The sequence below is a fragment of the Lepisosteus platostomus genome, chromosome 16 (assembly GCF_059453375.1).
Source record: "Lepisosteus platostomus isolate fLepPlt1 chromosome 16, fLepPlt1.hap1, whole genome shotgun sequence".
NCBI lineage: Eukaryota > Metazoa > Chordata > Actinopteri > Semionotiformes > Lepisosteidae > Lepisosteus > Lepisosteus platostomus.
Genome location: NC_142626.1, coordinates 6420808 through 6445759, shown reverse-complemented (window position 1 = coordinate 6445759; position 24952 = coordinate 6420808). Strand labels below are relative to the sequence as shown.

Below are 24952 nucleotides of genomic sequence, written 5' to 3'. Positions count from 1 at the left end.
CCTGCCTGTTCATGTGAGCTGTCTTGTAGCCTACTGGTCTAGGTGCGTGACTACCAACTGGCAGGTTGTGTGTTTGAATCCAGCTGGTGCTGGACCTTTCAGCTTTATTTATTTATTTTTTAATCGCGTAACATAAACATATTACCGTATGCAAACTGTACTGTATACAATATGTATATGTATATTTAATGTCTTAACTGTGCCCGTTTAAGTACTGAATATTCATATCTAATTTTACCACTGAAGGGAAATCTTAACATAAACATACAGTATATGGCTGGTCTCGGTACTTTAAAGAAAAAAATACACACCAGTATTCCATTTCTCCCTAAACATTGTAAGCTTTGAAGTCTTTAACTAACGTGATACCGGAGTCAACAAGCATACTTTTAGAATTTGATTAAAAGGGAATATAATATGGAATCGCGTATCTCAAGAAATTAATAACGATATAATTATATTCATGTTGCAAAAGAACTGCAACGGACATAAAAACTCCCTTGCTTTTAACAGAGCGTTCCATAATTTCTAACTACGAAAATGCCAGGTGAAAGGATTTGTAAACATATTTTGTTAAAGCAAGTCAGTTTTTTCCGCAACACATAAAATACATTTTTCCAAGAAAGTTTAGCCTTTGTCACTAATGAAACCACTAAATAAAGACATAAATATAGAAATCTTAAGATTTGTTTTATTTAATGTTGGTAGCAGGATGAACTGTCAGAGTGTATATTTTGTCGCAAAGTTGCTGCAAGATGTTAACAGTGAAAAAGGTATTTAGAAATGAGTTATTTCAAGATGAAAAAGAAAACATACACGAAACATGGTTTCATTACGACCAGAATCGGTCTTGAGATATTTTTAACTTGATTTACAGTATTTGAGAGGTAGTCTTAACACCGATACTACAGTGCTTAAGTACTGCTCACGTATATGTTTCTAGGTTTATATTGTGCATTTCATACGGTCAAATTACTTTTGAGCAACTAATAAGAAGCGCGAAACGGTATGCGTTTTAGTTTCGTTTTGTGCTGGGACTCGTGGATTGATTAGAGATATCAAGTACATACAAGTCATTTTTTAAATGTTGTAGTTAGTCTTGAAAAAATGTTACGAGTACATCATCTATCAACAATTACACAGGTTCTGTTTCCATATTGCGGATTTTGGTTAGGTATTATCAAATCCAGTGGCGCTGTGTGTTAGTTTACTGAGTCCCATGTCACATGGTCTGTGATTGAAACCTGTAAAATGTATAAGTTCGTATTATATCTTGTCAGCTATATATCTTTTTACTTATATTTTACTAAAGCAGTCTCAGGATATCTGGTCTCAAAAGATAACATAGCCACATGATGTCTTTATGCTCAGCTGACATAGTTCTCGGGGAAATGACCGAATGACCTCTCCTGGAACAAAGGGTCAATTCAGCAGAAGGGGCTGCTTGTCACGCAAGCCGGCAGTAAAGGATATATATGTAATGGTCAACTTTCTAGAATGACCATATATACCCACAATGCAAGCAGAGAATTATGTGAGGCTGTATCTTGTATTGTTTGTTCCACTACACAAAGAAACTCTGTAAACGTTGGTTTTGAAGTCTTGTACCACAAGCAAGACTTCCATATGCATTTGAAATAAAGACGACTTTCAACACACAAACGCTCAGCTGATGCCGTTTTTTTCTGGCACAACACTGGTACTTAGTTTATTTTCAAGTTTGTTTTTATATTGAGATTTGGCCCTCTTTACTACACCTGGGGGCTTAAAATCAGCAACATCCCCCTCTTTGAAAGCTCTGCTTTTCATTTCTAACAGGGTTTTCATGTCCCTGCTGAATCAGGGCTTATTATCATTGCACACAGTGAATGATTTGCAAGGAATGCATAACTGAAGAATTTCCTGCTGCACTCAGTCACCTGACCAGTTAAAGCAGGTAATGGTTTAAATCAGGAAGGTGAAGCTTTCTGATAAGAAAAAACCTAGAAGATAAGCAGAAGAGGGAATGGCTGATGTCTGTGTGAGACAGTGAAGAGAGAACCCTGTGTGGATCTGCAGAGCTGTGAGTCTGTGTGATGTTGAGGCTTTGTGATTTAAAGCCAGTAATCAGCTTTGCTACCCAGTTATTAGTTAGTTATGGAGATCAGGTGGTCAGTGGTATGAGATGATGGTTAAGTGAATGGTGGACAAGACGGCTGTGGAGATCTGGTGGTTGACTGTATAAGATAAGATAAGATCACTTTATTTCCCATATACAATTTCTTGCATTAGGAATGTGTTTTTCAGATACCTTAGCTTGCTCTCCATGAGACACACAGACAGGGAGAGAAGATGGGGGTCAGAGCACAGGGTCAACCATTTATATGGCACCCCTGGAGCAGCTGGGATAAAGAGCCTGCTCAGGGACCCACTGGATTAGGATTCCTCTGTCAGATGTGGGATTTGAACCGGCAACCCTCCAGCCACAGGTAAAGATCCTTAGCCACAGAGCCACTGCTCCACTCCCTCTGTATATGCTGAGTGATGAAAAGTACTATTAAATCTTAATGACTGGTAGAGGAAGATAATTGCCAACATACACAGTTTGAAGAAACCATTAAGATAACCGTGAAAAAGTACTGTAGTGTTTTGAAAACAACACCTGAAGAAGGCTCCACAGCCGAAACATTGTGTTTTCTTTCTTCTTTTTTTCAGCATGGAATAAGCCTATTACTTGTTCCTTTGCAGCCTACCCATGCTGACACAGCTACCCACCTGAAACACTTACAAATGTTATCTTGTCTAGCTGACTAGGCAGGTTTAGCTCATCTATACATAAATGAACTGCTAAGAATGTACTTAAGCAGAGCACCCAGAGAAAGGAAAAGATGCTCAAAAACTGTATCCTTAGTGTCTGTTTTTCTTAATCTATAGTCTGAAGTTCAGAGTGTGCTATATATTTTTAGTTACCTCAAACTAAGGTAGCCACCCAGTCATAGTGATATTCCCACTACATGCATCCCCCTGGGATTGGACACTGAAAATGCATGTCCTGACAGCCTGTGACAACAAACTTGAGCACTAGACCCAAGACAGCTGAGCCATGAAACCTCAGCCACTACAGTCACATAACTCTGACAACAGACACAAGACAGCAGAAACATCTACAGTAACACAGACACATCCATATAGCCTTGTAGCCAGACAGATTCAGTGTCAGAGTCATTCATGTCTTCAAACACAAGGATATCCTCTTACCTCTTAATTTCAGGGCCCATCGCTCCATCTTCAGCCTCAGGCTCCCCAGAGAGACTCATTTCAAAAGCTGTTCTCCTGCTCATGGTCAGCAGAGGGACTCAAGGACATGAATCTGACCAGCAAAACCTGCAAACACACAAGTGAGACACTCACATTAACAACACTAACACACACTGTACAACACATTAACAGCACTGACACACACTCTCACACACTACTGCACATTATTACATTGACAAAATACATTGAAAATATAAAATCAGTCAGTGTTTTTTATAGTTACAAATTTATTTACAATAACAAAACAATAATTATAATTACAATAACTTATCATGAGTAAAGAAAAACACAAAAGTTCACTTATCTATGTCCCTATCTGTCAATGCACTTCTGTCCCTGTTCTGTAGATTGTTACTTATAGGATTTCCCTTTCAATTCGTGTCCACCAAAACAGATAAACAAGAGGCAAAGTTCAATATCCCTCAATAAACAGGAAATCCAAATATATATATATATAGTATAAATCCTGTTCGTAAGTATAAAATGACTTTAAAACAGGCTGAATCCCTCTCTGCTCAAACTCTGTCCGTTACTGCACAATAACGACACTGACACTCTCTCACACACTGTACTGCAGTGTCCCAGTCAAAGCCAATGCCTCAATTCAATTGAGCATCTGTGGAATGACTTAAAAATTGCTGTTCACAAACGGAACCCCTCCAACTTGATGGAGCTTGAGCAATTTTGCCAAGAAGAATGGGCAATTCCAATGTCAGCATGTGCAACGCTGATAGAGACTTACCCGAAGAGACTGACAGCTGTAATTGCTGCCAAAGGTGAATATGTATGAATTCAATTGTTTTCTGTTTTTTTATTTTTAATTAATTTAGTAAAATGTCTGGATTGTTTTTCACTTTGACATTATAGAGTACTTGGTGTTGATGAGGGGCAAAAAAACTCAGTTAAATACATCATGGTTCCACGCTGTAGCACAATAAAATGTGAAAAAGTCCAAGGAGGATAAATACTTTTTATAGGCACTGTACATAGTAAATATCGTTACTTCATAGTATTTTGATCAACAAGCATTAAAACAACAACATTTAGAAACTTAAAGGTTCTCAGTACTTTTACAAGGCACTGAAGAAAATGCTCTCTATGTATAAAAACACTGATGCAATCTTATCCACCACAACCAGCGCTTCTACTCTCCTCCATTTTAAACCTGAACACACTGTGAGTCCGTCTCAGCAGCTCCATGTGACTTCAGAGCACTTGGCTGCAGACTAGGATTTGTTTTCAGAAAGTAGACCTTGACAGCGCTGTAACAGTACATAAGAGAGGTGAAACAGTCCTCACTCTGACTATAGATCCAGCCATTCAAAATGTGCAGTACACTGCTTTAAAACGCGGCAGGTGTGGCATGTCACCACGCGTCTTAACGTGTCATACCACATCACACCAAAGTTATGATAATAGTATCTGGAATCACCTTGTAAAACCGCTAGGTGGAGCTAATAAAGCTTAACGTCTCATGAACAGCATTTGAGCTGTTGCCAGAAAATCCCCGTCACTGCTGAGGGACAATCTTTTTCCAATTAAAAATTTAAGTTGTATACTTTTAATAATTTTTAATAATTTCAAACTGTGTATTACAGCATGTTAAACATTAAACATTAAAAAGTCGGTATAATTTATAAAAGCAAGATTGCTCAGTTGGACAAAAGTACACAACCTTCTACCTTCATTATAAATATTTTAATTATGCAGAGATATTTTAAGCATCAAAGCTTTACAGAAGATATTACTAATAGTATTAATAAAGAATGACCTTGGACATGCTGTAAGCTCAAAGTATTACCCTGGTCCACTTTCTTTGTAACCGTCTGCATCAGTTTAACTGTTGCGACACGAAAATACTTTATTTTTTCATTGACAAAAAGTAACACCACAGCATTTCGTTGATCTGATCACGTATTCGTTTCCAATCATACAAAGTAAGTTTAGAGAATCTCCGATTCACCATGCCTAAAATGGTTTCCCAGAGATTGCTCATAAACGCCATTAATTTTAGGAACATAAACATAGTATGTAAACTGTATATGGCTGGTATTGGTAGTTTAAATAAAAAATATACACCAGTATTCCACTTTCTTCCTAAACATTTTAAGCATCAAAGTCTTTAATTTGGTTACATACTGTTGTTATTTTGGAAACATTTTTACGTGCTCCTTCTGACTATATTAAGTGTATATACTTTGTAAAAAATTATAATGTTTTAACCTTTTCTGCAAATACTCGTTATCACAATAAAAAAACGCATACTTTTTAGAATTTGATGAATAGGGAATACAGATGCAGCCATTCAAAATGGATGAGGTATTTCGCGGCATACCCCGGTGGGCGTGTCGCGGTATCACGCGGTATCACGCAGTTCACGTGTGTCACGTGACTAACTATCCGGCGTCGCCTTGTAAAACCGCCAGGGGGAGCTTAACCTCTCATATACGGCATTTGAGCCTTTCATTTTGAACTGTGTATTACAGCATGTTAATCATCAGTCATTAAAATGTTGGTATATTTTATGAAAGCAAGATTGCTCAGTTGGACAAAAGTACACAACCTACCTTTATCAGAAATATTTATGCATCAAAGCCTTTACTGAAGATATTACTAATAGTATTAATAATGGATGACTTTGGACAAGCTGTATACTCAAAGTATAATTTCTTTAGCACATTTGTACAAGCACTTGGAATCTGTCCAAGCCATACTTTGTCAGGCATTTTGTTTTACTTCAACGGGCATAAAAACTTCCTTGCTTTTAACAGGGCGTTTCATAATTTCTAGCTACGAAAATGATTTAAAATGCGACACCTATCATTCAACTAGAGCTTAAAATATCACAAGGAAAAATACACACCGGTATTCCATTTCTCCCTAAACATTGTAAGCTTCGAAGTCCTTAACTAACGTGATACCGGAGTCAACAAGCATACTTTTAGAATTTGATTAAAAGGGAATATAATATGGAATCGCGTATCAAAAAAATTTAATAACGGTATGATTATATCCGTGTACTGCGACAGGGCTGTGTAGGGCTGTTTCGCCTACCTGATCATGCGAGCTGTCTTGTAGCCTACTGGTCTAGGTGCATGACTACCAACTAGCAGGTTGTGTGTTTGAACCCAGCTGGTGCTGGACTTTTCTTTTAACAAACATTTCTTCAAAAAAATAGAATAGAGATATTATGGACAATCAATTGACTTTTATATTTCAAAATATCGCAACATGATCGATATTTGCGATATTTTGAACATATCTTCCCTTCCGACAGCGGTTCCTGCTTCTATTTTGTGTGTGTGTGCAACAGTAAATTTTTATAGAGAAATGGAGGCTGGACAGTATGCGTTACAATATAAACATTTATATTGATTTAAATCGTGTTCTGATTTAAATCGCAAACGCGTGTTCAATTATGTGTTTTTTAATCACAATCAGGCTAATGCATTTCTACATTTTCTGTATGAACCAGCTTAGAGGTTCATACAGAAAGACAGCTTGTGTTTAAATTGAGTGTAAGGTAATTTATGCTTCTAAAGTCATGGTCAGTATTATTGTACTGTGCTGTACTGTGTCACATTATTTTATAGCGTTTTTATTGCGTTATTAAATCCGGTGGCACTGTGTTAGTTTCCTGACTCACATTATTTAAACTGCGACACTGATCATTCATCTCTAAATAAACTTTATTTTATATAGCATTTTAAGCGAATAGGTAATTAGATTGCTCATAAACCTAATCGCTTTTTCTACATAAACACAGCGTGATTGCTCTCTGAAAATGCTTTTCCTTTATTTTTAAAGTAGGCTCAGATTTCAATTATAGATCGTATTATTATAAACTTTCTTGGAAAAATGTGTTTTATGTAAACCATGTTTGCTATTAATTCATTTAGGGCTAAAATACGTTCATTGTCTTCCAATCGAGTTGAGTTGACATTGGAAGCCTGCCACACCCGGACTGTTAAACCAACGCATTAGCACGTCAAAGCCCATTGAGCCAGTATTGGCTTTAGTATTTAGTATTTAATATATAGTAACGCTTACGGCAGACAGGCACTGTGTAGGAGCCGACGCACCAGAGCAGCGCACCGAGGGAGCGTCTGCATTTATAACTTAGTTTTTAAAATTAGTCAAGCAATACGAAGCATCTTCTTTTACTTAGTGCCTCAGCATACTGCAACGCGTGTGAAGCCCATAAACGATATTAATTTTGGAACTTAAACATACAGTATATGGCTGGTCTCGGTACTTTAAAGAAAACATACACACCAGTATTCCATTTCTCCCTAAACATTTTAAGCATCGAAGTCTTTAACTAACGCGATACCGGAGTCAACAAGCATACTTTTAGAATTTGATTAAAAGGGAATATAATATGGAATCACGTATCTCAAGAATTTAAAGACCAGACAATCGCAAACTCGTTTTCAATAAAATTATTTTATTCATTCAGCAGTTTGTGAGAGGGACATCCAGCAGGGAGAGACACACACACCGGTTTTCATTGACAAAATTGTTTTTTTTCAATTCCTCTTGTCTAACAGGAATGTTTTGTTTGTGGACAGACTGTTAGACAAGAGGAAAAGACCGCCTCCTCCTACGAAGCATTTCGTTGATCCGATCACAAATTCTTTTCCGGTCGTACGCAGCAAGGGTCGAGAATCTCCGATTCACCATCGTACTAATGGTTTCCCGGAGATTGCAAGGCAAGGCACTTTTGCCTCTGGACCCATCGAAATTTACAGACGTGGTCCACCCCCAGTAAATTTCAAAAGTCACAAGATTTCGAAACACGAGGGCGGCGTAGCGGTCGGCTCTTGCTTTCCCGTCTATGCCGATGCACTGCAAGTACAACCCCCCCTCTATCTCCTGGGTGATGGGTAGCAGTTGGACATCTGGGAGAATTATTCGTCCCACTGGCATCTGTGAATTCCGCTGTGCTTCCTGGGGGGAGATAGCCGGCGGGGACAGCATCAACAGATTCCTGCGCGGTGGTGAACTGAGAGGCCGGGATGGAGTGTCCTGAGGCGGTGTGTGCTCTGCGGGGGGCAGAGCTTCCGCCAGGCATTGCAGCCTGCGCGGCGGGGAGAGGCACTTATCGGGAGACAGCTGCTCAACTGTTTGACTGCTGGAACTCTAGCCTCCCAATCCTCCCCAGTAATGCATCGTAATGCACCCGCTGCTGCCGAAATGTCTCCATACAGGTGCTGTTTCTACAGGAGAGCAGAGACCCACGGCCTGTGGCAAAATAACATAATTCATGTAAGAAATAAAGTCACACAGTAGTATTCATCAGTCGCGGAACAGAAGTCAAAATAAACTTTTCTTTTTTTCCGTCTTACCGCTTTCTTTTTTACTGTCCTGGTGGTAGATCGTTTCGCCCGTGCGGTGTTTTCTTGAAGAACAGGCTACGAAGAAATAATTATAATTGAATTTAAAATTCAAAACGGCAATAATACCTTGTAATATGCGCCTTAATCGCGTATTTCAGATGAAGTCTGCTGTATTTGCTTACTCTTCGCTCATTGGAAGCTGGGGCGGCAGAAGCACCCCGTCTCTTCCCGTAAAACGCCTTGGTCTCCATACTGTACTATGGTCGCTGTAGTGCAGGTTCGCAGTTTTTTTTTTGTTATGGGAGCTCACCCAATCCCTTGGTGTCTTTTATGCATCACACATACTGTATTTCAGCGCCATATATTTCATGGATATTATGGAATATAATGGATGGATATCTTAGTTATCTTTAATAATTTAATTTTGAAAGCCACTGAGACATCAGGTACTACTGTTGTATTTATGAAAAAGAAACAAAACAAAAAACATACTAACAACTGTGCCATCCTACTCCTTAGTTAATACATTTTATTATTCATAAACAGTTAACATTGTTAGCAAAATATTTTGAATTATATTTAACCCTATTTTTTCTTTAGTTTTGTATTTAACTTATTATATGATAGTTAGACTTAATGTATATTTGAACAATGAAAATATATTTTTACAAGATTTTACATTAAGCACTTAAAATTAATATGGTTAATAATAGTAAACTGTAACATGCTGTAACAAGATCGGTTAAACTGCGAAGAAAATGCTTTCAGAGAAAATGTTTCAGGTGTGAAGAACATAGATCTCCAATGCAATTTCAACCAAACCTGTTCCCACACACCCTGCCCCCACTACCATTAGAATATACACAAACATTTTAGCGTTTCATTCTGAGCAGAAGACCCTCACACCTGAAGAGTGCTGGCTGTGACGAATTAAACCGGTTTTACAGGTTTCAATCACAGACCATGTGACATGGGACTCAGTAAACTAACACACAGCGCCACTGGATTTGATAATACCTAACCAAAATCCGCAATATGGAAACAGAACCTGTGTAATTGATGATGATGTACTCGTAACATTTTTTCAAGACGAACTACAACATTTAAAAAATGACTTGTATGTACTTGATATGTCTAATCAATCCACGGGTTCCAGCACAAAACGAAACTAAAACGCATACCGTTTCGCGCTTCTTATTAGTTGCTCAAAAGTAATTTGACCGTATGAAATGCATAATATAAACCTAGAAACATATACGTGAGCAGTACTTAAGCACTGTAGTATCGGTGTTAAGACATACCTCTCAAATACTGTAAATCAAGTTAAAAATATCTCAAGACCTATTCTGGTCGTAATGAAACCATGCAAGGGAGTTTTTATGTCCGTTGCAGTTCTTTTGCAACATGAATATAATTATATCGTTATTAATTTCTTGAGATACGCGATTCCATATTATATTCCCTTTTAATCAAATTCTAAAAGTATGCTTGTTGACTCCGGTATCACGTTAGTTAAAGACTTCGAAGCTTACAATGTTTAGGGAGAAATGGAATACTGGTGTGTATTTTTTTCTTTAAAGTACCGAGACCAGCCATATACTGTATGTTTATGTTAAGATTTCCCTTCAGTGGTAAAATTAGATATGAATATTCAATACTTAAACGGGCACAGTTAAGACATTAAATATACATATACATATTGTATACAGTACAGTTTGCATACGGTAATATGTTTATGTTACGCGATTAAAAAATAAATAAATAAAACTGAAAGGTCCAGCACCAGCTGGATTCGAACACACAACCTGCCAGTTGGTAGTCACGCACCTAGACCAGTAGGCTACAAGACAGCTCACATGAACAGGCAGGCGAAACAGCCCTACACAGCCCTGCTGCAGTACACGGATATAATTATACCGTTATTAAATTCTTGAGATACGCGATTCCATATTATATTCCCTTTTAATCAAATTCTAAAAGTATGCTTGTTGACTCCGGTATCACGTTAGTTAAAGACTTCGAAGCTTACAATGTTTAGGGAGAAATGGAATACTGGTGTGTATTTTTTTCTTTAAAGTACCAAGACCAGCTATATACTGTATGTTTACGTTCCAAAATTAATATCGTTTATGGCCTTCACACGCGTTACAGTATGCTCCTATTCTTTTTATGCTCAGCTATTAAGATTTCCCTTCAGTGGTAAAATTCAATATCTACAACGGGCACAGTAAAGACGTTTACAGTAAGTCTTTCTACGACAGACCAACGGATCACTAGTGCCCCTGTCGGTCAACCAATCACGCACCGCGGTACCCCGTGTCATCTTACCTGCGGTACGTGTCTGTACCGCACACTTTGAATGGCTGCATCTGTATAATATGGAATTGCGTATCTAAAGAAATTAATAACGGTATAATTATATTCATATACAGTAGCTCAAATTATTACAATAATTCAAATTATTACAGTTGTACACTTTCTTTGGAAATGTCTTCATTAGTTTAACTCATTCTCACATGATTACATGTGTGGTGTAATGGCTTAAGTGTGTACCTTGTATGCCTAAGGTTGGGGGTTTAAACCCAGCTGTCGCCTTGAGTTTTCTTTTAACAAATAAACGTTTCTTTGAAAAACTAAAATAGCAAATATTATGGACACTATACTGACGTTTTTTATATTTCTAAATATCACATGTTCGAAGCTACGTGATTTATTAATAACAATGAATAATGTCAAACTGCTACTGTACTGCCACTACTGTCAATATTATTAATAATTATATTGAATTGGTTGGTATTTCTAAATATCACAAAACGTTTAAAGTTCACATCCTTGCAAAACAGTCATGACATTCTCATCCAATCTATGGTTTGATGTTTTTTTATTTTGAAACCGTGATCTTGACAAACTCGTTCAGAGCGCCCTGCATTACAAACTTTCTTCTCAAAATTCTTTAAGTTAAACAAAGGAAGGAAGAAGGGTTATTTTTACAATTGGCACTCCGAGATTTTGACTGATTTAATTCCCCTCCTTTAGCTGCTACGGATAAAGAAATAATCCAGAAGTTACAGTAAGGGAACAAGTTTATTCCATGCTGAAAAGAGAAGAGATAAAACGCTAAGTTTCGGCTGCGAAGCCCTCTTCAGATATTTGCTCATCAGTATAGTACACGTTTATCTGTACCATTTGTCTGGACAGACAATGGCCAAAATCAAGAAGACTCTCTCACACCAAATAATGAAGATGAAAAGAAACGGGAAGTCAACAAGAGACAGCTTGTGAAAACTGGGTGAAAACAGCTGAATCCCCAGATTTGAATCCAATAGAGATGGTATGGCATTCCCGACTCAAGTGTACAAGTGTTGTACAGTGATATAGACGTGGGTAACGTCTTTCCCATTAAACAATGTGCTTATCGCGCAAACCCTGCTAAACTAAAAATTTGACACAAGAAGAGTATTATTGAACAATGTAGTTCAGGTGGGTAGCTGCGTCAGCATGCGTAGGCTGCAAAGGAACAAGTAATAGGTTTATTCCATGCTGAAAAAAAGAAGAAAGAGAACACAACGTTTCGGCCGTGGAGCCTTCTTCAGGTGTGAGAGAGACAGGGCAGTAGGCAAAGGTAAAGTAGCTGGAGAACAAAGGTTGGGAGGGAGGAGGAGTGAGAGGCGGGAGCAGGGGACAGAAAGAGAGGCCAATCAAGAGGTGTGAAGTCAGAATGGGTGCAGAGAGGTGTGAAATGAAACTTCCAATGAAGTTTGTCTATTCATTGCATTTTGTTATTTTAAATCTTGTGGGTCAAAATACTATGAAGTAACAATATTTACAAGTAACAAAATATTTAATTATTCACAAAGCAAAGAAATAAGAAAAAAACATAATTAATATAATGAGATAAATGACAATGTCATGAATACATAAGTTTTCAAACCTTGTACTGAGGCAAACATAAAAATATCTGGGTGCACAAATTTACCAAAATAAGCTGCAATAATACTTGTGTAGCCTTTATTTAGTTAATAGTATTAACTAAATCGAATAGTATTAACTAAAAAAAACTGTCAGTGTTTTTTAAACTGAATTGATTTCAATGTTACCCATGAGAAAAATGCATATTACCGGACTGATGTATTTGCTGACATAGATCAAATAAAATATGACATATTCATGAAAATTATTGAACAATGTTGTGAGGCTCTGGCGGAATTTCTCTGTAAACTGAAAAGTTATAGATGGAGACACGTTGTGTATCGCCTCTTTTTACACTTGTAAAAAAGAATATTGCAATGTTAATGCAACACAGCTCGCACAACCTGTAATGTCAGCCGTATGCGTCACAATAACCTTTTAAATCTCAAGCTGTTAACTCTACTTCACACCTGCATGTCAAGATCATGGTTTTAAAATAAAAAAAAAACATCAAACCTTTGATTGGATGAGAATGTCATGATTGTTTAGCAAGGATGTGAAACGTGACAATTTGTTACAGTTACCATCAGGAGTAAAACGCCAATGTAAACATCATATTTACAATTTGTTTAAAATAATAAAAAAAAAGTTATCTAAATCTTTCTCAGTCAAGAGGTGACTCAGTTTCCAGTGTGAAGAATACAGGATCAGGTGTTTCACAGACGTAGGGATAGTACGTAATTCTGGCTTCTACATGAGTTTCATATTAATTTCAATATGAATTTCCAATAAACTTCATCTGTAAAAGCAGTCTAGAAATCAACACTTTAATATTTGAGGTTCTGAAGTAACTTGAGAGATCTAAGAGATATTGACAGGGGTCCTGAATCGCAGAAGAGTCAGTCACAGAAAAGGCAAATTTAATGTTATTTAATGTGTCATGGGATCAGTGATGAAAATCAGAACAGCATACAGTATGATAAACAAGGGAAAACAGCATCAGGAAGGAGGAACAGCGGTCACAACTCACAGCTCTCCAAAAGGTCTAGATGGACACCTAACAGGCTCACTACTAAAAACTACAAAACAGCAGTTACATGAATTACACTCACAGTCTATTCTGTACATCAACAGCACTGACAAACTCTCACACTGTACTGCAAATCAACAACACTGATACACTCACTGTCTGTACTGCACATTAACAAACTGTATCATTCTCAGTATAGTCTCACAAACCTAGTCTTGTCTTTACTAATAGAATAGTATTAACTAAAAAAAACTGTCAGTGTTTTTTAAACTGAATTGATTTCAATGTTACCCATGAGAAAAATGCATATTACCGGACTGATGTATTTGCTGACATAGATCAAATAAAATATGACATATTCACGTTCATATGACGATCTATGATGCCACTATGAGGGCAGAAAAGTGTCTTAATATGTTGCATTATTACTACTAGTCTGTTAATGGTTTAAAAATTAGCACCTGAAATTTCAATTCGGTTCCTAACTGTATGAAGAGGAATGCTAGATCATGTTTGTACATGGACTGAGAACAGGAAACAACCTGTGACTGGGTGGATGCAGCACTGTCCGTGTGCAGCCTGTCTGTGTTTTTCTACACCTGTATCCCTGAGCTGTTCTGAAAGCTCTTTAGTCTCCAGGATTTAAACTTTTCCTTATATTCACTGCCTGACTGAGGGACCTGACAGGGACAAAGGTATTTATTTCTGAAATCGTGTGAAAGACTATTATTGCACATAAAGGCTACACAAGTATTATTGCAGCTTATTTTGGTAAATTTGTGCACCCAGATATTTTTATGTTTGCCTCAGTACAAGGTTTGAAAACTTATGTATTCATGACATTGTCATTTATCTCATTATATTAATTATGTTTTTTTCTTATTTCTTTGCTTTGTGAATAATTAAATATTTTGTTACTTGTAAATATTGTTACTTCATAGTATTTTGACCCACAAGATTTAAAATAACAAAATGCAAAAACATCAGGGTTCTCAGTACTTATAGAATGAACTGAATTAAAAGCACTCTATGCAAACTTATCCACCACAGTCAACAGTTCTGCTCTCCACCATTTTAAACCTGAACACGCTGTGAACCCGTATCAGCAGGTCCGTGTGTCTTCAGAGCAGGAGTCCTGCACTCGGCTGCGGACAAGTATCAGTTTCAGAAAGTACCGCTGGACAATGCTTTACCAGTATAGAAGAGAGGTGAAACAGTGCGCACTCTGACACATTTATTCCTGAGAGACTCACCTAGGCTGGTGTGAAGTTTCCCCTGAAGTCCTTCTGCTGCTACAATTTACTCTCAAATGTTTTCAGGCTCTCAGACTCCACACCCAGTGGTCTGAAGTCTGAATTCTGGTAAAACCTCTTGCTCTCTCCCCCAGCCACCTTCCGCAATTATCACACTTCAGTGTGTTTTTAATGAAGGAGTAAGTTTATTCCCTTACTTGTACCCGACTGCATCTGCCCTGCTTCGCTCAAAATGGCGACGAAACAGAAATATACTTTCTGTTTCGATAACGTAATGTATGTTTTTAATCAGGAAGCACTGAAGAAAAGAGGGGCTGGTAAAAACAGACTCAGTTACTCTGCGCTGAAGGACTTCCTGTTAAGTGGTTTTGAGCGTACTTGTTCCACTTTAATGTATAAGACAACACTGACGATACAGATATGTCGTGTCAGACAGATGAAAGCTTGTCCTGCACCTGCTAATGTACAGGACAAAATCATGGAAAAACCTACTGACAACAGCACCTGTAATTTGAGAATTTATGACAACTACAAATAATTTACACATTTCATACTAATTTCGATATTAGTTACTAGTATGTTTTTGCTGTAAAAGCAGTCTAGAAATCAACATACAACAAAATATGAGTTTTTCAAGCAACATGAGTAATCTAACAGATTTTGAATGGGATGAAACAGTTGGTGCCTGAATCACAGAAGCATCTGTCACAGAAGTGGCAAAATGATTTAATGTGTCAGGAGAACAGTGATGAAAATCATACCAGTATACAGTACACCAAACAAGGGAAAACACCATCGGGGAGGAGGAACAGTCAAAGCTCATCGACAGGGCTAGATGGACCCTTAACAGGATAGCGGCTAAAAGCTACAAACAACGGCCTCCAGAATTACCCCAGCACTGAAGCTACAGTACCCAGTCTCAACAAATACTGTACACCTTGAGCCTTGTAAAGCTGATATTTATGGTCAGGACACCATGCAGAAACCCCTTGTAACCAAGGCCAGCACAAAGCAAAACATACTGTAACTTGTTGTAATGAACTTAGAACCTGCACTTCTGAGCAGTGGAAGAAAAAATAATTGTTTTTTTATTCTTATTCCTGCAATTGGACTGTACTGAAAATTAAATAAACTGACAAACTCTCACACACTATACTGCACATTAATACCACTGACATACTCTCGCGCGCTGTACTGCACATTAACAACACTGACACACTCTCACACATTGTACTGCACATCAACAACACACACACACTGTACTGCACATTAACAACACTGACACACTCTCACACATTGTACTGCACATCAACAACACTCACACACTGTACTGCACATTAACAACACTGACATACTCTCACACACTGTACTGCACATTAACAACACTCACACACTGTACTGCACATTAACAACACTGAGACACTCTCACACACTGTACTGCACATTAACAACACTGACACACTCTCACATACTGTACTGCACATTTACAACACTCACACACTCTCACACACTGTACTGCACATTAACAACACTCACACACTCTCACACACTGTACTGCACATTAACAACACTGACATACTCTCACACACTGTACTGCACATTAACAACACTCACACACTCTCACACACTGTACTGCACATTAACAACACTGACATACTCTCGCACACTGTACTGCACATTTACAACACTGAGACACTCTCACACACTGTACTGTACATCAACAACACTGACACAGTCACACACACTGTAATGCTCATTAACGACATCTGTAACAGTATACTGTCACAAACGTAGTCTTGCCTTTACTAAAAGAATAGTATTAACTTGGAAGTGTTTAAAACTGAATTAATTTCAATGTTACCCATGAGAAGAATACATATTACCAGACTGATGTATTTGCTGACCTATATCAAAGAAAATATGACATATTCATTACCAACTGTGATGCCACTATGAGGGCAGAAAACTGTCTTACAATGTTGCATTATTGACACTATTCTTTTTATGATTTAAAAATAAGCACTTGAAATTTCACAAGATTCCTAACTGTTTGAAAAGGAAAGCAAGGTGATGTTTGCACATGGGCTGAGAACAGGAAACAGCCTGTGACTGGGTGGATGCAGGCAGTGTTGTTCCATAGGGACCCGTGTGCAGCCTGTCTGTATCTTTCTATAACTGTATCCCTGAGCTGTTCTGAAAGCTCCTTAGTCTCCAGGATTGAATCTTTTCTCTATATTCACTGCCTGACTGAGACAAAGGTGGATTTATTTCTTAAATTGTGTGAATGACTATTATAGCACATAAAGGCTGCACAACAATCAGTGCAGCTTGTTTTGGAGCATTTGTGCACTCAGTTGAATTTGTTTGCCTCAGTACAGGATTTTGAAAACTTCTGCATTCATGACTTTGTCATTTTTCTCATCTTATTAATGATCTTTTTTGGGGTTTTCTACTTTGTTTGGAGTATTTTCCATACCTAATAATACTACATAGTATTTTGACACACAAGATTTAAAACAACAAAATGCAAAAAACATCAAGGTACTTATAGAATGAACTGAATAAAAGCACTATGCAATCTTATCCACCACCCACCACAGTCAGCACTTCTGTGCCCTGTCAATTTAAATCTGAACACACTGTAGCGAATGCAAAATAAGCAGCATTTTAAAAAAAATCCAGAGCACGATCCTATGGACACGAGTGTAGGATCAGCAGGTTGGCTGCATTGGCAGCTCAGGATTTGCACCGGACTGGAGCGTAGCATTGCTGATGACGTCGTTGGGAAATGCGGAAGTCTACTGGGAGCGCAGGACGCATTAGGTATATCTTTAATAGGAAAATGAGTAATATTCCTAGATTTACGTCCTGAATTAAAGCTGTTTTAATGTAGTTTGCTGACATTGTGCTACTGTCCAGGTGATAATGGGAGGAAAGGTTAAGTGTGGAATAGATAAGACAACAAAGCAAAGGCCTCACATAATAGAATCTACAGCTCAGTGACCCAGCGTCATCAAATACTGCACATCACAATCTTCACATCTTCACAAAGCTGTTATTTATGGTAGGGCTGCCTTTCAGAATCCCCTTGTAACCAAGGGCATTGCACAGAAACCCATAACTTGAGCACAAAATCTTTACTTCTGAGCAGTGAACAAAATTACAAGAATTGACTAATCTTATGTTGCTCTTGTAGTGTGCTCTCACAAGGCACCAGTTCTGTAGGGTTTGGGCATTTACTGGGACAATTATTAATTGTAGCAGTAAATCACAAAATTGATTCTTTTAATGGCCTTAGAATCCAACCATGCGATATAACTCAAACAACACACACACACAGGTACTAATACACGAGAATACATTTATTAATACATAAAATATGCATATAAACCTAACAGATCTTATCGAGAGGGTTATCAGAATACAAAAGGTATATATTCATTCAGTTACGAAGAGTTACATATATCAAGAGGACATACGTTCAGTATGTCATTCATTTCGACCGTTTCGTAAATGCACTTGGTTATAACTTCTACATTGGATACTCAAAACAAGTACATAACTCTTAGGAATTAAACTGATATCAACTGATTGGGATAACAATTGAATTCTCGAGCAGTAATGCAGTGAAGTTGAATACTCATCCAATCTCTGGGGATTCAGATCTCCTGCGGGCTCTCTGGCTGTGCTGTGCTGCTTGCGACGGTGCGCTGCTGATGCTCACTGACCGGCTAGTTAGTGTTGGCTTTAACTAGCAAAGTTTGTGCACAGGAGAAAAGATGACTGTGGGTCCCAGCAAGTCAGGAATAGGAGTTCTGAATAGTGATTCAGCTGTCCACAGTTCTGACCTGTTCACGAGGCTTGCTGCTGATGCTAACCTCGGGTGGATCCTCTGGTTACTCTCTGGCAACCTCCGCTCTCGACTCTTAGAACAAAGGAAAGTTCTGGCACTCGGACACACTGGCCGATCCGTGGTTGTCTGGGCTGAGTCTCAGGATGGTCAGGAGGCGCGCTGCAAGAATGTCCTGCCCTTGGAGCCTTTCTGCTCCTAGGCCATCCTGCCCTAAATTGTCTCGCACCCCTGGAATTCTCCTTAGAATTCTCTTTAGAATAGTCTCCTACAATTTCCCCTACTTCAGGCTCTCTGTGTTGCCTGTTTTTACCTGGAGGAACTTCAGCTCGTTCATTGGCTGAAAGTTTCCTGGGCATCAGAGTCCCACGTGGGTTACTCGGCCCTACCAGTCCCTGATTGGTTGATCAAGGTGAGATATGAGTCACTTACTCCTGACACTTAGGAATGCAGTCCAGATGTCCATCTGGCACTCCCTAGACAGATAGGCGCCAATGGATGACCATTGATCATGATAGCCAGGCTTAGCTAAGTGCATCCCCATTTGGGAGCTGTCCCTTATCAAAGGAACCTTAAATCAGCCTGCATGAATAGTTTCTCTGTGGCTGCACCAGAGATGAAGAGAGAGATGGGGCCTCATTTGGGAAAGCACAGCAACACTTAATTCTGTCTTATTAACAAGCATTGCCGCTACAGCAGGATCCAGGCTACCTCCTCCAACAACATGGCTAGTTCCACACTCTCACCACCCTTTGTGTAAAGAAAGTCTTTCCTAACTGCAGGACCTCTTCCAGCTGATTCTTGAAAGAAAGCAGGCTATCTGCTTCACGAATGTGACTGGCCAGCTTGTGCCACACTCCCACCACCCTCGGTGTAAAGAAGGGAGTCTTTCCTAACTGCAGCCAGGCTATCTGCTTCAACAACATGGCAGCTTGTTTCATTTAAATGCACTTCCCCATAGTTTCCGCTTGTGCCCTCTGGTTTTATTTTTGCCTGAAAGCTTGTGATCATCAGCTGCTCCGTCACTAATTGTTTGTGGGTTCCCCCCCTTCCATGTTTTCCCCTGTCCAGAGACGGACGAATGCAAGCTGAACAGGAACATCTGTGGCCACGGAGAATGCATCAACTCTGCCAACGGCTTCGCCTGCCTCTGCAACACTGGGTACAAGGCTCACGCCCAGAGGAAGTACTGTGTGGGTGAGGAGCCCATGCCCCGCCGCTCACAAGAACAGCCAGGGCTGCCCCTGGCTCTCAGAGAGTCCTGGGCAACGTTCCCTCTTAGCCGTGCGCGTGTGCCCGTGCGCACACAAGTCATGAAATCAGTGCACATAGGAAATTGAATTGCACACAAAAAATTGTGTGCATTATTTTTGCTACTTGATCGTCAATATCGATGCTCTTGTAGTCTCGTACCTCCTTGCTCCTGCTTGCTAGGACACTCGGTCTCTATGACTGGGCTCATGGAATCGCGGTCCCGGATCTTCTCGATCCTTTGGATCTCTATGCTTCTATGAGGATGGCTATATTAACAAAAAAATAATTTCAAGTTTACAATCTGACATACGCTCAATTTAGTGCGCACACGGTTTTTGTCACTGGGGAAGAAATTTGCACAACTTTCACAAATTCCTGCACGCACAGGCCGTTAGAAATTAGAGGGAGCGTTGGTCCCGGGTGGGTAGGTCTGGGAAGGCAGAGGTTGAGCTCAGACAGGGACCTGGTGACAACGTATTGAAACCTGGGTAAGCACTGCTGCCTGGCAGCGCTGGGGACCTGGGTTCAATTCCAGACCTGGGGGTGCTGTCTGTGTGGAGTCTGCATGGTCTCGCCATGCTCGCGTCCTACGGTGCAAAGGCAGGCTGGGAGATTAATCGGCTTCTGGGGCAATCGGCCAGGTGTGTCTGTGGGCGCGCGCTGTGACGGACTGGTGTCCCGTCAAGGGTGTACCCCCCCTTGCACCTGTTGTATGCTGGGATAGGCTCCGGCTCCCCCACGAGCCCGTACTGGATAGAGTGGTTAGACAATGGATGGATGGACCGGGATCCGTTTAACTGCCAGCTCACAGTTAGCACTATGCTGGGCACTGGGCAGCCAAGGCCTCTGCTCTCTTTCAGCTGAATGGTGACGCCTGTCGTTTTTGCCCGCTGTTTGATGACTTCAGCAAAGTCCTTCAACAGGTGCTGCTCCTCCCGTTAGGTGCAGTGGAGCTTGTGACCACCTCCTGAAGAGTGGGCACGCCGTGGGGGAGAGGGGGCTGCCCACAGGCATGGTGGCACTTGGGAGTGACAACCACAGGGGCACAGATAAGAGTAATAATATTAATAATAATGCTCACACTTCTATAGCGCCTTTCCTGGACCCTCCACCCAGAGCTCTTTCCAGGTCATGGGGATCCCCTCCACACCCAGCAGTGTGCAGCCCCACCTGGATGAGGCGCCAGTCCACTCCCCACACCCCAGCTCTCAGTGGGGAGGAGAGCAGAGTGATGGAGCCAGTTCAGAGAGGGGGGTTATTAGGAGGCCATGATGGGTAAAGGCCAGGGGGAAATTTGTCCAGGACGCCCAGTAAGAGGAAAGATCCCACTAGATGCCTGCCTGTTTGACTGCACAGGGGGGGCACTAACTGTGGTCCAGGTGATGAAATGAGGAGGTCTTCTCGGTTTCTGACGACAACAAGTGCGAGGCGGAGCCCTGCAGCAGTGGGCGGGGCCAGTGCATCAACACGGGCGGGTCCTACACCTGCCGCTGTAACCATGGCTACAAGCTGCAGATTCACCTTGGCAAGCGCACCTGTGCAGGTAAGGGGAGGTGTCCCTTAGGTACCACCTGGGGCCTTAGACACCCAGGAAAGACCAGCCCTCTCGAAGCAGGAAAACGTCACAAATACTCAATGAAAAATACGCGAAACCAGTAAAGGATGGGAAATGCGCACAAATAATTTGATTTCAACAAAAAAAAAAACAGTTTTAGCTGAGACTTTTAAAGTATGTCTCAAAAGTATTCTGTGCCAGCAAGCCTATCAACCTCCAGTACAATTGAACTAATTTCCTAACCTAAGCTTTCCTTCACTCGGGGAAGGTTAAAAAAAAAACGTGCTAACCCTGGCCGGTTATCAAACTTTATCAGGGACAAATGAAGAGAAAAAAAAAGAAAAACCCCATTCCCAGACACCACAACACTCCTGTTGGGGTCAGAGGACAGTTAAAACTTTTCTTACACTGACACCACGATAAAAACAAATCTGCACGACAACGTAAAACGGAAACTACTGCATGGCAGAACCAGCGCCGGATTTTCCCATGAGGCACCGCAGGCACAGAGACTGGGGACCTACGAAATCTTTAGGGCCCCACAAAGGAGGGACACACTAGTGACTCACGAGAAACGAGCTGGAACAGCATTTTCTAGGTGCTCCAGATCAATAATCATACGTCTCTGTGGCAGCTGTACTACAAACTTTTTTTTCCCCCAATTCAAGGTCTTTAAATCTGCTTTTCTTGTTCAGTATTTACTCATTTCAAAACTTCATTCTTCAATACCTCAACCTCTTTAAACAGACAGTCCATGGACTATTTTTAAGACCTTCAATTCCGACTGTATTACATCTACTCCGAGACGTTGGTCTGGAGCTCCTCTTGCGTACGTACGAGTGCATCTCCATTATTTTTTCCCCATATCACCTCCAGTTGCTTTGCTTTTCTCATTAGTTGCCATTAATTTTCTTGTAGTGCTATACATACACGATGGAGGTATCTTAGATTTCTCTTTCGATGACCCAGCACTTCTCTTCCTGGTACTACTCATATCAAAATTCTTAAACTTAAAAAAAAACAACCTTATTAGCTGTTCTTGAATTATTACCGAAGTCTAAACAACTAGTGTTACGTCTTTATATTTCTGTAGTCAACATTCATATAACATTTCAGGTGGGGAGCTGCGTCAGCATGCGTAGGCTGCAAAGGAACAAGTAATAGGTTTATTCCATGCTGAAAAAAAGAAGAAAGAGAACACAACGTTTCGGCCGTGGAGCCCTCTTCAGGTGTGAGAGAGACAGGGCAGTAGGCAAAGGTAAAGTAGCGGGAGAACAAAGGTTGGGAGGGAGGAGGAGTGAGAGGTGGGAGCAGGGGACAGAAAGAGAGGCCAATCAAGAGGTGTGGAGTCAGAATGGGTGCAGAGACGTGTGAAATGAAACTTCCAATGAATGGAGAAAATTTTAAAGAACAGAAGGGAGAATTTGTAATCCTAGGTACAGAATAATTTTAGTTTCGGTGGTCTTTCTGATCTGATATCAGCCTCTCACTCCTCCTCTCTCCCAGCCTTTGTTCTCCCGCTACATTACCTTTGCCTACTGCCCTGTCTCTCTGACACCTGAAGAAGGCTCCATGGCCGAAACGTTGTGTTCTCTTTCTTCTTGTTTTCAGCATGGAATAAACCTATTACTTGTTCCTTTGCATTCATATAACATGTTATATATATATAAAACATTAGTGTAACGCATACGGCCTCCATTGTTTGTGCGAGCCGGCTTACCAGTGCGGTGACGTCACCACCCTTCCCTGTGGATAGCAGGGACCTCAGCCACCAGCCTGAGAGAGATCTCCCTTTGGCTCAAGAGGCTGGGTCCCTGTTGAGTGACGCCAAAAGCCTGGGTTCAAGTCCCCAATTTTGGGGGGCTGACCTGAGGTGGTAGTGGTGAGGGTGCCCACCTGAACCCTGTAGTGTTACATTATTATATATTATAATTAGGAACAAGTAATAGGTTTATTCCATACTGAAAAGAGAAGAAAGAAAACAACGTTTCGGCCGTGGAGCCCTCTTCAGGTGTGAGAAAGACAGGCAGTAGGCAAAGGTAACTTTCTCACACCTGAAGAAGGCTCCACGGCCGAAACGTTGTGCTCTCTTCTTCTTTTTTTTTTCAGCCTGGAATAAAAATCACTTGTTCCTTTGCAGCCTACGCATGCTGATGCAGCTACCCACCTATATTATAATTATAATAAATAATGTCATAACGTAACATTCAGGTAATGGAAAAACTCAGAATTCCTCCTCAGCCTCTCCCCCTGAACGCCATCTTGAAACGCTCCGCTGTTCCAGAAACTAGAGGTATCGCAGCGACGGGCGCCCCATCCATCACGAGGGTTCGGCCATGAAGACTAATCTCAAGTGCGTCACGTCAGTCGACCTCATTCCATCGGCGTTTCCCGCTCTTTTTGCACGTTTCGGAGTGAAAGTGCACCCCTGGAAGGGGGGGGAGGTCTACGCACCCCCACAATCAGGCACCTGGACAGAACTTTCTCGTTAACTCCCGATGAAATACGTCTCGCAGGCGCGTTCAATACGCGGTGAAGCCCCTCTACAAACGCAGAAACAACGGGCTGTTTTTTTTTTCCTCTCACGGACGCGCTGCCGAAATCGGTAGTTTGTTTTTATGAGAGGGGGGAGATTTCCAGTCGTCGGACAGCGGACGGCTCTTGAGTCTCCTCTCTGTCCCGTCCTCCCCCCCCAGACGTGAATGAGTGCGTCAAGCACAACCCCTGCGGGGAGAGCGGGCGCTGCGTCAACCTGCCCGGCGGCTACAGGTGCGAGTGCTACGAGGGCTACAAGAGCAAGTCCCACCGGCACCCCGTCTGCGAGGGTAAGCGAGCTCCCCTCCACTCCCCCCCGCCGCTCTGCCATCTTGAACAATAACAACACACTTCACTTCCTCTCTCCTCGCCGTCTCATTCTCTGTGTGGTTCGCTTTTCTGCCGTCGTTCGTATTTTTCTGATTTATTTCTCTTTAGCATTCTCATTCATCTCTTCCTTCTCATTTTTCTTTTGATCTAACTTTCCGTTTTTCCACCACCCAGTCTGTGGACGCCGCTGTACTTGAATTTCATTCTAAATTGAAGACCTCGGTGGGGGGTGAGGGGGAATGGTGACATTTCATCTGCATGTGCAAAATATTGTAAAAACATCATCCCCCCCCCCCCCCCATTCATACTGGAATGCTCTGCTCACTGGGGTTTCTAAATCCACACTGGGCAAACTCCAGTCTGCCCAGAGTTCGGCAGCCAGAATCCTGACCAGGTCCGAGTGCCAGTGATCACATCACTCCTGTCCTGGAGTCCCCGCACTGGCTTCCTGTCGGGTTTCGTGTCGACTTCAAAATCCTCCTGCTCGCCTGTAGGGCTCTGCATGGCCTGGCACCTCCGTACCTGTCTGAGTTACTGTCTTCCCCCTCCCCACCTCACAGCCTCTGGTCTCCTGTCTGTCCCCCAAGCCTATCTACACTC

At 40.9% G+C, this 24952-nt stretch overlaps 2 protein-coding genes and 1 pseudogene across 28 annotated transcripts in view; 2 read left to right on the top strand and 1 right to left on the bottom strand.

The window, feature by feature from the left end:
* LOC148646745 (NACHT, LRR and PYD domains-containing protein 3-like) overlaps positions 1-24952 on the top strand; it is a 2700574-nt gene that overhangs the window by 714290 nt on the left and 1961332 nt on the right. The window lies entirely within an intron of this gene.
* Positions 1-24952, bottom strand: part of LOC148646773 (NACHT, LRR and PYD domains-containing protein 3-like) — a 305400-nt gene that overhangs the window by 173006 nt on the left and 107442 nt on the right. For 4 of the 26 annotated variants that reach the window (XM_088608550.1, XM_088608555.1, XM_088608557.1 and 1 more), the window contains exons 1-2: positions 14829-15356; positions 3238-3363 (exon numbers count right to left, since the gene is read on the bottom strand). The exons of 4 other annotated variants lie outside the window; for them this stretch is intronic. In XM_088608550.1, coding sequence (XP_088464676.1) covers positions 3238-3320 — 83 coding nt within the window. In that variant the 5' untranslated portion in view covers positions 3321-3363; positions 14829-15356. Of the gene's footprint in view, positions 1-3237; positions 3364-14828; positions 15360-24952 lie in introns of those variants that run through there. 18 more of the 26 variants (XM_088608547.1, XM_088608556.1, XM_088608546.1 and 15 more) reach the window with 11 other exon arrangements.
* The window catches only part of LOC148646775 (latent-transforming growth factor beta-binding protein 3-like), a 59750-nt pseudogene continuing 38141 nt past the window's right edge, over positions 3344-24952 (top strand). The window contains exons 1-4 of the transcript XR_015927787.1: positions 3344-3377; positions 19750-19943; positions 21328-21475; positions 24154-24312. The product of XR_015927787.1 is annotated as a latent-transforming growth factor beta-binding protein 3-like (transcript). The remainder of the gene's footprint in view (positions 3378-19749; positions 19944-21327; positions 21476-24153; positions 24313-24952) is intronic.